This window comes from Coregonus lavaretus (genome assembly GCF_964263955.1).
Source record: "Coregonus lavaretus genome assembly, contig: HAP1_SCAFFOLD_436, whole genome shotgun sequence".
Classification (NCBI taxonomy): domain Eukaryota; kingdom Metazoa; phylum Chordata; class Actinopteri; order Salmoniformes; family Salmonidae; genus Coregonus; species Coregonus lavaretus.
Window position 1 is genome coordinate 175,392 of NW_028161380.1, and position 12,500 is coordinate 187,891.

The window sequence follows — 12,500 nt, forward strand, 5'->3', positions numbered from 1 at the left end:
CCCCCACTCTCCCTCTCCCCCCTCTCTCCCTACCCCCCCTTTCTCCACCCTCTCCCTCTATCTCCCTACCCCCCCCTTCCTCTCCCCTCCCTCTCTCTCCCTACCCCCCTTCTCCCCTCTCTCTCTCCCTCTCTCTCTCGCCCTACCCCCCTCTCCCTCTCCCCCCTCTCTCCCTACCCCCTTTCTCCCTCTCTCCCTCTATCTCTCTCTCCCTACCCCCCCCTCCTTCCCCCTCTCTCTCCCTCCCCTCTCTCCTCCCTCTCTCTCTCCATCCTACCCCCACTCTCCCTCCCCTCTCTCTCCCTCCCCCATTTCTCCCCTCTCTCCCTCTATCTCTCTCTCCCTACCCCCTCTCCCTCTCCCCCCCTCTCTCTCCCTACCCCCCCTCTCCCTCTCCCCCCTCTCTCTCCCTACCCCCCCTCTCCCTCTCTATCTCTCTCTCCCTACCCCCCCTCTCCCCCCTCACCCTTACCTCCTCTGTCTTCCAGGTGGGCCGGGCTCAGGGAAGGCTGTGCAGTGTGAGAGGATGGAGGAGAGGTTTGGACTGCGTCGTCTGTCTCCTGGTGACATCCTGTGTTCTGAACTACAGTCTCACAGTGAGAGAGGACGTTACCTACGAGACCTGCTGGAGAGGGGGAGACGCTACCTGAGGTAACACACAGACACAGACAGACAGACAGAGACAGACAGACAGACAGACAGAGGACAGACAGACAGACAGACACACAGACAGAGAGGACAGACAGACAGACAGGGACAGACAGACAGACAGAGGACAGACAGACATACAGAGGACAGACAGACACACAGACAGAGAGGACAGACAGACACACAGAGGACAGACAGACAGACACACCTCACTCCAAGGTGTGTGCGTCGTGTGTTTGAAGGTCCTCACAGATATAGTAGTACAAAACACACACAGCCAAAAAAAACTCCTGAAAAAAAGAAATAAAAAAATACTACCAACTCTCCAGATCCTGCAGCCATGTCCAAAAACCAACTCTCCAGATCCTGCAGCCATGTCCAAAAACCAACTCTCCAGATCCTGCAGCCATGTCCAAAAACCAACTCTCCAGATCCTGCAGCCATGTCCAAAAACCAACTCTTCAGATCCTGCAGCCATGTCCAAAAACCAACTCTCCAGATCCTGCAGCCATGTCCAAAACCAACTCTCCAGATCCTGCAGCCATGTCCAAAAACCAACTCTCCAGATCCTGCAGCCATGTCCAAAAACCAACTCTCCAGATCCTGCAGCCATGTCCAAAAACCAACTCTCCAGATCCTGCAGCCATGTCCAAAAACCAACTCCCAGATCCTGCAGCCATGTCCAAAAACCAACTCTTCAGATCCTGCAGCCATGTCCAAAAACCAACTCTCCAGATCCTGCAGCCATGTCCAAAAACCAACTCTCCAGATCCTGCAGCCATGTCCAAAAACCAACTCTCCAGATCCTGCAGCCATGTCCAAAAACCAACTCTCCAGATCCTGCAGCCATGTCCAAAAACCAACCTTGTGTCTCAGACAAACAGACAGAAAGACAGAGATCAGTTCATGTAAGATAGTGCTGCTGCTTCTCTCATCACTGACCCTAGGCCCCTGGGGGGGACGAGACAGAACCTTTAGCATCACTGACCCTAGGCCCCTGGGGGGAAAATACAGAACCTTTAGCATCACTGACCCTAGGCCCCTGGGGGGAAGAGACAAAACCTTTAGCATCACTGACCCTAGGCCCCTGGGGGTAAATACAGAACCTTTAGCATCACTGACCCTAGGCCCCTGGGGGGAAGAGACAGATCCTTTAGCATCACTGACCCTAGGCCCCTGGGGGGGAAGAGACAGAACCTTTAGCATCACTGACCCTAGGCCCCTGGGGGGGAAGAGACAGATCCTTTAGCATCACTGACCCTAGGCCCCTGGGGGGAAGAGACAGATCCTTTAGCATCACTGACCCTAGGCCCTGGGGGGGAAGAGACAGAACCTTTAGCATCACTACCCTAGGCCCCTGGGGGGAAGAGACAGAACCTTTAGCATCACTGACCCTAGGCCCCTGGGGGGAAGAGACAGAACCTTTAGCATCACTGACCCTAGGCCCCTGGGGGGAAGAGACAGAACCTTTAGCATCACTGACCCTTGGCCCCTGGGGGGAAGAGACAGAACCTTTAGCATCACTGACCCTAGGCCCCTGGGGGGAAAATACAGAACCTTTCTGTGTCTCTGTCTCTGTCTGTGTCTCATAATGTGCCTCAGTCATTGTATCGTTCCAAAATGATGGAGTACGGAGCCAAAACAACAAATAATGTGTCACTGTCCCAATGCTTTTGGAGCTCACTGTACTGACAGCTGTTCCCTGTGTGTCTGTGTGTGTGTCTGTGGTGTGTCTGTGTGTGTGTGTGTGTGTGTGTGTGTGCAGGGTCACAAGCAGTGCATTACTCCAGGGTTAGGGATACTCTACCATGACAAACAGTAACTAACACCCCGGGGTCTCGGTCTCTCACACACACAGTACAAACTACAGTTATGTCATGCTCAACTCTAGCTCAGCTTTAGCTCTGCCACAAACGGCTGTATTATCATGGTGCTGGATGAGAAATTATAAGATGTTGACTTGATCAAATGGTACAGTATAGTTGCCTAGCAACACAGCTGTAAAGGGCAACTACCTACCTGATTATTCTATGTGAACTACTTTCAATATCAGCCATCTGACTTTTGATGTGTGTGTCTGTGTGTGTGTGTGTGTGTGTGTGTGTGTGTTCCCAGGACACGCTGCTGGAGCTGCTATGTGAGTGTGTGACCTTATCTCTGCGGCACGGGAGGGGCGTACTCGTAACCAACTTCCCCCGAGACCTACGACAAGCTCTGGAGTATGAAGCTAAGGTACAGAGAGAGAATGGAGGGAAGAGACAGGAGACAAGGATGGGTGGGAGGGAGAGAGAGAGAGAGAGAGAAAGAGAGAGAGAAAGAGAGAGAGAAAGAGAGAGAGAGGGGGGGGGGAGGGGGGGAGAGAGAGAGAGAGAAAGAGAGACAGAGAGAGAGAGAGACAGAGAGAGAGAGAGAAAGAGAGAGAGAGGGGGGGGGAGAGGGAGAGAGAGAGAAAGAGAGACAGAGAGAGAGAGAGAGGGGGGGGGAGGGAGAGAGAGAGAGGTGGAGGGAAAGAGAGAGAGAGAGAGAGGGAGAGAGCGAGAGAGTGAGGGATAGAGAGAGAGGGGGAGGGAGAGAGAGAGAGAGAGAGAGAGGAAAGTGGAGGAGAGAGAATTTCTCCGCTTGAGGCCCCCCCATGCTCACGCGTCAGTCGAATTAACATAATAAATACAATAAATCATAATCCGTCTGTTTAAGCTAGAGATATGTTTTTTGGTCAGCGTTCCGCATCTGCGTTGAAACATGGCAGAGCTACAGAGCTGTTTGTCAGACCAGGAGACATCCTGAAAATTGGTCTTCTCACGAATATGTCTGTAGCATCCGAACGGTTTGGGATACACATTAATATGACCCCTCTATGGCAAGATGAGACTCTCCCAAACATGATGCAGTTCTCCCTTTTGCTCTATGACCCTCACCAATGTCACGGAACCTGTCTGAAGGTAACCTGGTACCGGGCTGAAAAAACGAAAGGAAGTGAATAGGGCAAATTCACGTCAAAGGTATACATGTCATTCCACATAATTAATATAATCCACGTTTTTCTCATAATAGTAGAAACAAGTGTCATTAAATCACCCACAGACTGGTTCATAATGGACAGTGTTCACGTGCATTGTTTCACACGATATGATTGCGAACGTGACTTTCATTAATATTAAGCGAGACAATAAAATAATAACAAATCTCATTAGCAATAGAACGGCAAAAATCTTACCAGACTTGATACATATCAATCAAACAGTGTTTATTAAAAATAGACACTTACAAACAAATACAAGAACATGTTTCAGATAAAAACAAGACATAGATTTATCAATAATGGCTGTTGATGCCTAAAAGGCTTTCAACCGTCTTGAATTAATGGCCTTTTCTATTCAAAACATTGGAAGCTTTCAACTTTCCAGCTGAGATAATAAATGTAATAAAAAACATTATATAAAATGCCCTAAAGCAAAAATATACACAAATAATCCATTATCTGATGAAATTGCTTTAGAAAGGGGCACAAGACAGGGATGTCCTTTCTCCCCCCTCCTGTTTGCACTGGCAATTGAACCGCTTGCAGAAAGAATTAGACAGGACACAAACGTAACAGGTATCAGTATTGATAAACATGATTATAAACTAAACTTATTTGTAGATGATCTCCTGATACGCCTGACCAATATTGAAAACTCAATTCCCCCCTTGTTAAACAATAATAATGGCAATAGGAATTTTTTAAACAATAACTCATGATGTACAGCAATCCTTTAAGTTACCCACAAAATTATCAAATACTTAGGATGCTTAATAAGTGACAACAAACAACATATATATAGATAACTTTATCCCGTCACTCAACAATATGAAAGCAGACCTAATTAAATGGATCTATCTTCCCATAAATCTTAAAAAGGTAGAATAAACCTCTTCAGAAATGGCACGGCTCTCAAAGTTTGTATATTTATTCTCGATAATACCAATTACCCCATCGAAGACATTCTTTTAAAAAGTAAACTTGGTCATAACAGACTTTATAAAATAATAATGTTACAGAGGCATAAATATCTGTAACGTTCTCATTCATCATTGTTCACGATTCATTCAGGAATTATTATTATAATTATTTAATATAATTATTTAAATTACTATCTGTAATCATGGTAGAATATATTATATTCTTGTTTACAATAAAAGTGACTCCAAAATGACACAATACATTATTTATCATTCATTTCTATCGGGCACAAAATAATCTGAAACACAACCAAAAACAAACAGCAAATGCGTCCAACAAGTTTGTTGAGTCACAAGCTTAATGTAGTCATTGCTTGCTAGGAATATGGGACCAAATACTAAACTTTTGACTACTTTAATACACATATTAGTGTAGAATTTGTCCCAATACTTTCGGTCTCCTAAAATGGGGGGGATTATGTACAAAAAGCACTGTAATTTCTAAACGGCTGACAGTCTTTAACCTCATAGTATCAATCATTGTATCGTTCCAAAATGATGGAGTACGGAGCCAAAACAACAAATAATGTGTCACTGTCCCAATGCTTTTGGAGCTCACTGTACTGACAGCTGTTCCCTGTGTGTGTGTGTGTGTGTGTGTGTGTGTGTGTGTGTGTGTGTGTGTGTGTGTGTGTGTGTGTCTCAGATAGGGGAACCCAGCGCTGTGGTGCTGTTGGACTGTTCCCCTGACACTATGTTCTCCAGGCTGCAGTGTCGTGGCCTGTCCCGCTCCGCCACCCAAACCACAGGCTGCCTCCCGGAGAGAGCAAGAGACACCAGCAGGAGGGTAGAGGGATTCACCAGCAACTGCCAACCTGTGACATCACACTACGAAACCAGGAGGCTCCTGCACAAGGTGAGTCAGGTGCTAAGGTCCGATTCTCTACCCTTCATCCGAAAGTGTATACTTGTTCACTTCCCTTCAAAGAAAATAAGTGGTATAAGAAACATGGTGAGACTCCCTCTAGCCCTGGTGAAACTCCCTCTAGCCCTGGTGAAACTCCCTCTAGCCCTGGTGGAACTCCCTCTAGCCCTGGTGGAACTCCCTCTAGCCCTGGTGAAACTCCCTCTAGCCCTGGTGAAACTCCCTCTAGCCCTGGTGGAACTCCCTCTAGCCCTGGTGAGACTCCCTCTAGCCCTGGTGAAACTCCCTCTAGCCCTGGTGGAACTCCCTCTAGCCCTGGTGAAACTCCCTCTAGCCCTGGTGGAACTCCCTCTAGCCCTGGTGGAACTCCCTCTAGCCCTGGTGAAACTCCCTCTAGCCCTGGTGAAACTCCCTCTAGCCCTGGTGAAACTCCCTCTAGCCCTGGTGGAACTCCCTCTAGCCCTGGTGGAACTCCCTCTAGCCCTGGTGGAACTCCCTCTAGCCCTGGTGGAACTCCCTCTAGCCCTGGTGGAACTCCCTCTAGCCCTGGTGAGACTCCCTCTAGCCCTGGTGGAACTCCCTCTAGCCCTGGTGGAACTCCCTCTAGCCCTGGTGGAACTCCCTCTAGCCCTGGTGGAACTCCCTCTAGCCCTGGTGGAACTCCCTCTAGCCCTGGTGAAACTCCCTCTAGCCCTGGTGAGACTCCCTCTAGCCCTGGTGAGACTCCCTCTAGCCCTGGTGGAACTCCCTCTAGCCCTGGTGAGACTCCCTCTAGCCCTGGTGAGACTCCCTCTAGCCCTGGTGGAACTCCCTCTAGCCCTGGTGAGACTCCCTCTAGCCCTGGTGGAACTCCCTCTAGCCCTGGTGGAACTCCCTCTAGCCCTGGTGAGACTCCCTCTAGCCCTGGTGGAACTCCCTCTAGCCCTGGTGAGACTCCCTCTAGCCCTGGTGAGACTCCCTCTAGCCCTGGTGGAACTCCCTCTAGCCCTGGTGAGACTCCCTCTAGCCCTGGTGGAACTCCCTCTAGCCCTGGTGGAACTCCCTCTAGCCCTGGTGAAACTCCCTCTAGCCCTGGTGAAACTCCCTCTAGCCCTGGTGGAACTCCCTCTAGCCCTGGTGGAACTCCCTCTAGCCCTGGTGGAACTCCCTCTAGCCCTGGTGAGACTCCCTCTAGCCCTGGTGGAACTCCCTCTAGCCCTGGTGAAACTCCCTCTAGCCCTGGTGGAACTCCCTCTAGCCCTGGTGGAACTCCCTCTAGCCCTGGTGGAACTCCCTCTAGCCCTGGTGGAACTCCCTCTAGCCCTGGTGGAACTCCCTCTAGCCCTGGTGAAACTCCCTCTAGCCCTGGTGGAACTCCCTCTAGCCCTGGTGGAACTCCCTCTAGCCCTGGTGGAACTCCCTCTAGCCCTGGTGGAACTCCCTCTAGCCCTGGTGGAACTCCCTCTAGCCCTGGTGGAACTCCCTCTAGCCCTGGTGAAACTCCCTCTAGCCCTGGTGGAACTCCCTCTAGCCCTGGTGGAACTCCCTCTAGCCCTGGTGGAACTCCCTCTAGCCCTGGTGGAACTCCCTCTAGCCCTGGTGGAACTCCCTCTAGCCCTGGTGAGACTCCCTCTAGCCCTGGTGGAACTCCCTCTAGCCCTGGTGAGACTCCCTCTAGCCCTGGTGAAACTCCCTCTAGCCCTGGTGGAACTCCCTCTAGCCCTGGTGGAACTCCCTCTAGCCCTGGTGGAACTCCCTCTAGCCCTGGTGGAACTCCCTCTAGCCCTGGTGAGAGAGGGACCTACTACTAATAAATGTACACTTCAGGAGAAAGGAGGTATTATCGCAAACCGTACACATCAACACTCAAACCGTACACATCAACACCCAACCCGTACACATCAACACCCAACCCGTACACATCAACACTCAAAACGTACACATCAACACTCAAACCGTACACATCAACACTCAAACCGTACACATCAACACTCAAAACAGCCGGCCGTGACCAGGAGACCAATGAGGCGGTGCACAAGGGAGGGTTTGGCCGGCTGGGATTTCCTTGTCCCATCGCGCTCTTGCCACTCCTTGTGGCGGGCCTGGCGCCTCCAAGCTTCGGTCGCCAGCTGGACGGTGTTTCCTCCGACACAGTGGTGCGGCTGGCGTCTGGGTTAAGCGATTAGTGTGTCAAGAAGCAATATGGCTTGGCAGGGTCGTGTTTTGGAGGACGCATGGCTTTCGTCATTCGCCTCTCCCGAGTCTGTAGGGGAGTTGCAGCGACGGGACAAGATTGTAACTACCAATTGGATATCACGAAAAAGGGGTGAAAGTACAACTAAAAATATATATATATTTTAATTGCTTTGCCACATTTTTTGCAGTATTACTTTAGTGACTTGTTGCAAACATGATGCATGTTTTTGGAATATTTGTGTTCTTTAGGTTAGTATTGTGGAGTAACTACGATGTTGTTGATCCATCCTCAGTTTTCTCCTATCACAGCCATTAAAATCTCTGTAACTGTTTTAAGTCAACATTGGCCTCATGGTGAAATCCTTGAGTGGTTTCCTTCCTTTCTGGCAAATTAGTTAATTTTAAATTCAGGCTGTAACACAACAAAATGTGGAAGAAGTCAAGGGGTGTGAATACTTTCTGAAGGCACTGTAGGTGTATTTGTTGTGTCGGTATGCGGGTGTGTGTTACAGTGGCTTGTGAAAGTATTCACCCCCCCTGGCATTTTTCCTATTTTGTTGCCTTACAACCTGGAATTAAAATAGATTTTTTGGGGGTTTGTATCATTTGATTTACACAACATGCCTACCACTTTGAAGATGCAAAATATTTTTTCTTGTGAAACAAACATGAAATAAGACAAAAAAACAGAAAACTTGAGCGTGCATAACTATTCACCCCCCCAAAGTCTATACTTTGTAGAGGCACCTTTTGAAGCAATTACAGCTGCAAGTCTCTTGGGGTATGTCTCTATAAGCTTGGCACATCTAGCCACTGGGATTTTTGCCCATTCTTCAAGGCAAAACTTCTCCAGCTCCTTCAAGTTGGATGGGTTCCGCTGGTGTACAGCAATCTTTAAGTCATACCACAGATTCTCAATTGGATTGAGGTCTGGGCTTTGACTTGGCCATTCCAAGACATTTAAATGTTTCCCCTTAAACCACTCGAGTGTTGCTTTAGCAGTATGCTTAGGGTCATTGTCCTGCTGGAAGGTGAACCTCCGTCCCAGTCTCAAATCTCTGGAAGACTGAAACAGGATTTCCTCAAGAATTTCCCTGTATTTAGCGTCATCCATAATTTCTTCAATTCTGACCAGTTTCCCAGTCCCTGCCGATGAAAAACATCCCCACAGCATGATGCTACCACCACCATGCTTCACTGTGGGTATGATGTTCTCGGGGTGATGAGAGGTGTTGGTTTTGCACCCGACATAGCTTTTTCCTTGATGGCCAAAAAGCTCAATTTTTGTTTCATCTGACCAGAGTACCTTCTTCCATATGTTTGGGGAGTGTCCCACATGCCTTTTGGCATATTTTTTCTTTAAGCAATGGCTTTTTTTCTGGCCACTCTTCTGTAAAGCCCAGGTCTGTGGAGTGTATGGCTTAAAGTGGTCCTATGGATAGATACTCCAATCTCCGCTGGGGAGCTTTGCAGCTCCTTCAGGATTATCAATGGTCTCTTTGTTGCCTCTCTGATTAATGCCCTCCTTGCCTGGTCCGTGAGTTTTGGTGGGCGGCCCTCTCTTGGCAGGTTTGTTGTGGTGCCATATTCTTTCCATTTTTTAAATAATGGATTTAATGGTGCTCCGTGGGATGTTCAAAGTTTCGGATATTTTTTTATAACCCAACCCTGATCTGTACTTCTCCACAACTTTGTCCCTGACCTGTTTGGAGAGCTCCTTGGTCTTCATGGTGCCGCTTGCTTGGTGGTGCCCCTTGCTTAGTGGTGTTGCAGACTCTGGGGCCTTTCAGAACAGGTGTATATATACTGAGATCATGTGACACTTAGATTGCACACAGGTGGACTTTATTTAACTAATTATGTGACTTCTGAAGGTAATTGGTTGCACCAGATCTTATTTAGGGGCTTCATAGCAAAGGGGGTGAATACATATGCACGCACCACTTCTCCGTTATTTATTTTTTAGAATTTTGTTAAACAAGTTATTTTTTTAATTTCACTTCACCAATTTGGACTATTTTGTGTATCCATTATATGAAATCCAAATAAAAATCTATTTAAATTACAGGTTGTAATGCAACAAAATAGGAAAAACACCAAGGGGGATGAATACTTTGGCAAGGCACTGTATATGTGTGTATGTGCGTATGTAGTGAATGTTTTGGGACAGTACATACAGTGCATTCAGAAAGTATTCAGACCCCTTGACTTTTTCAACATTTTGTTACGTTACAGCCTTATTAAAAAATGTTAGTTTTTTTTAAAATCCTCAGCAATCTACACACAATACCGGATAATGACAAAGCAAAAACAGTTAAAAAAAATTAAATAATTAGCAACAAAACAAAAAAATACAGATAAAGATTTAAGTAAGTATTCAGACCCTTTGCTATGAGAGTCGAAATTGAGCTCAGGTGCTTCCTGTTTTCATTGATCATCCTTGAGATGTTTCTACCACTTGATTGGAGTCCACCTGTGGCACAGATCTGGGGAAGGGTACCAAAACATTTCTGCAGCATTGAAGGTCCCCAAGACCACAGTGGCCTCCATCAGTGAAGTTTGGAACCACCAAGACTCTTCCTAGAGCTGGCCGCCCGGCCAAACTGAGCAATCGGGGGAGAAGGGCCTTGGTCAGGGAGGTGACCAAGAACCCGATGGTCACTCTGACAGAGCTCTAGAGTTCCTCTGTGGAGATGGGAGAACCTTCCAGAAGGACAACCATCTCTGCAGCACTCCACCAATCAGGCCTTTATGGTAGAGTGGCCAGATGGAAGCCACTCCTCAGTAAAAGGCACATGACAGTCCACTTGGAGTTTGCCAAAAGGCACCTAAAGGACTCTCAGACCATGAGAAACAAGATTCTCTGGTTTGATGAAACCAAGATTGAACTCTTTGACCTAAATGCCAAGCGTCACGTCTGGAGGAAACCTGGCACCATCCCTACAGTGAAGCATGGTGGTGGCAGCATCATGCTGTGGGGATGTTTTTCAACGGCAGGGACTGGGAGACTAGTTAGGATTGAGGGAAAGATGAACGGAGCAAAGTACAGAGAGATCCTTGATGAAAACCTGCTCCAGAGCGCTCAGGACCTCAGACTGGGGCGAAGGTTCACCTTCCAACAGGACAACGACCCTAAGCACACAGCCAAGACAACGCAGGAGTGGCTTCGGGACAAGTCTCTGAATGTCCTTGAGTGGCCCAGCCAGAGCCCGGACTTGAACCCAATCGAACATCTCTGGAGAGACCTGAAAATAGCTGTGCAGCAACGCTCCCCATCCAACCTGACAGAGCTTGAGAGGATCTGCAGAGAAGAATGGGAGAAACTCCCCAAATACAGGTGTGCCAAGCTTGTAGCGTCATACCCAAGAAGACTCGAGGCTGTAATCGCTGCCAAAGGTGCTTCAACAAAGTACTGAGTAAAGGGTCTGAAGACTTATGTAAATGTCATATTTCCGTTTTTTATTTTCTAAAAAACCTGTTTTTGCTCTGTCATTATGGGGTATTGTGTGTAGATTGATGAGGATTTTATTTTATCAATTTTAGAATAAGGCTGTAACGTAACAAAATGTGGAAAAAGTCAAGGGGTCTGAATACTTTCCGAATGCACTGTATAGTCTAGTGAGTGTGCTTAGGGTCAATGCAAGATAGAGTCAGTGCAGATAGTTTGGGTAGCATTAATTGACTATTTAGCAGTCTGGCTACTTAGCAGTCTTATGGCTTGGGGGTAGAAGCTGTCTCTGAGCCTGTTGGTCCGATCAGCTCCTTGGTCTTGCTCACGTTGAGGGAGAGGTTGTTGTCTCTGACCTCCTCCCTATAGGCTGTCTCATTGCAGTCGGTGATCAGGCCTACCACCATTGTGACGTCAGCAAACTTGATGATGGTTTTGGAGTGGTGCATGGCCACGCAGTCGTGGGTGAACAGGGAGTACAGGAGGGGATTAAGGACACACCCCTGAGGGCCCCCCGTGTTGAGGGTCAGCGTGTGGGGATGTGTTGTTGCCTACCCTCACCACCTGGGCCCGGCCCGTCAGGAAGTCCAGGATCCAGTTGCAGAGGGAGAGGTTCAGACCCAGAGTCCCTAGCTTAGTGATGAGCTTGAAGGGGACTATAGTGTAGAATGCTGAACTGTAGTCAATCAACAGTATTCCCCTCTTGTCCAGGTGGAAGTGTGAAGTGCAATTGAGATTGCTTCATCTGTAGATCTCTTGTGGGTATGTGAATTGGATTGGGTCCAGGGTGTCTGGGATGACGGCGTTGATGTGTGTCATGACCAGCCTTTCAAAGCACTTCATAATTACAGTTGTGAGTGCTACAGGGTGATAGTCTTTTAGGCAGGTTACCTCGGAGCTCTTGGGAACAGGGACAATAGTGGTCAGTTTGAAACATGTTGGGATTACAGACTAGGATAGATTGAATATATCTGTGAAGAAACTTGCCAGCTGGTCTGTGTATGCTTTGAGAACACGCCCTGGTATACCCGGCGGCCTTGTGATTGTTAACGTGTTTAAACGTTTTGCTCACATCGGCCACGGAGAGTGAGACACAGTCATCCTTAGCCGGATACAGAGCTCTCAACATGAAAAAAAAAAAAACTAAATTATTTAATAGATGGACGAAATCACTCAGTGGACGTTTAGGAGAAAATTCTCTGTTACCAGTTAATATGAAATAGCGCCAATATTGTACGGTCACTAAGTATGATCATATTTATTTTACAGTTATAAGAAATATGAAATCTTATAGTAAGTCATTTATATTTTGATTGTTACTATATTTAGAAAGGATTTCAATCATTTCAAGCCCTATTGCCCCAC

The 12,500-nt window shown here is 47.7% G+C and overlaps 1 protein-coding gene across 1 annotated transcript in view; it reads left to right on the plus strand.

Annotated features, from left to right (window-relative positions):
• ak5 (adenylate kinase 5) overlaps window positions 1-12,500 on the plus strand; it is a 155,522-nt gene that overhangs the window by 142,287 nt on the left and 735 nt on the right. The window contains 4 exon segments of the mRNA XM_084195324.1: window positions 489-629; window positions 632-651; window positions 2,764-2,880; window positions 5,294-5,503. Coding sequence (XP_084051450.1) covers window positions 489-629; window positions 632-651; window positions 2,764-2,880; window positions 5,294-5,503 — 488 coding nt within the window.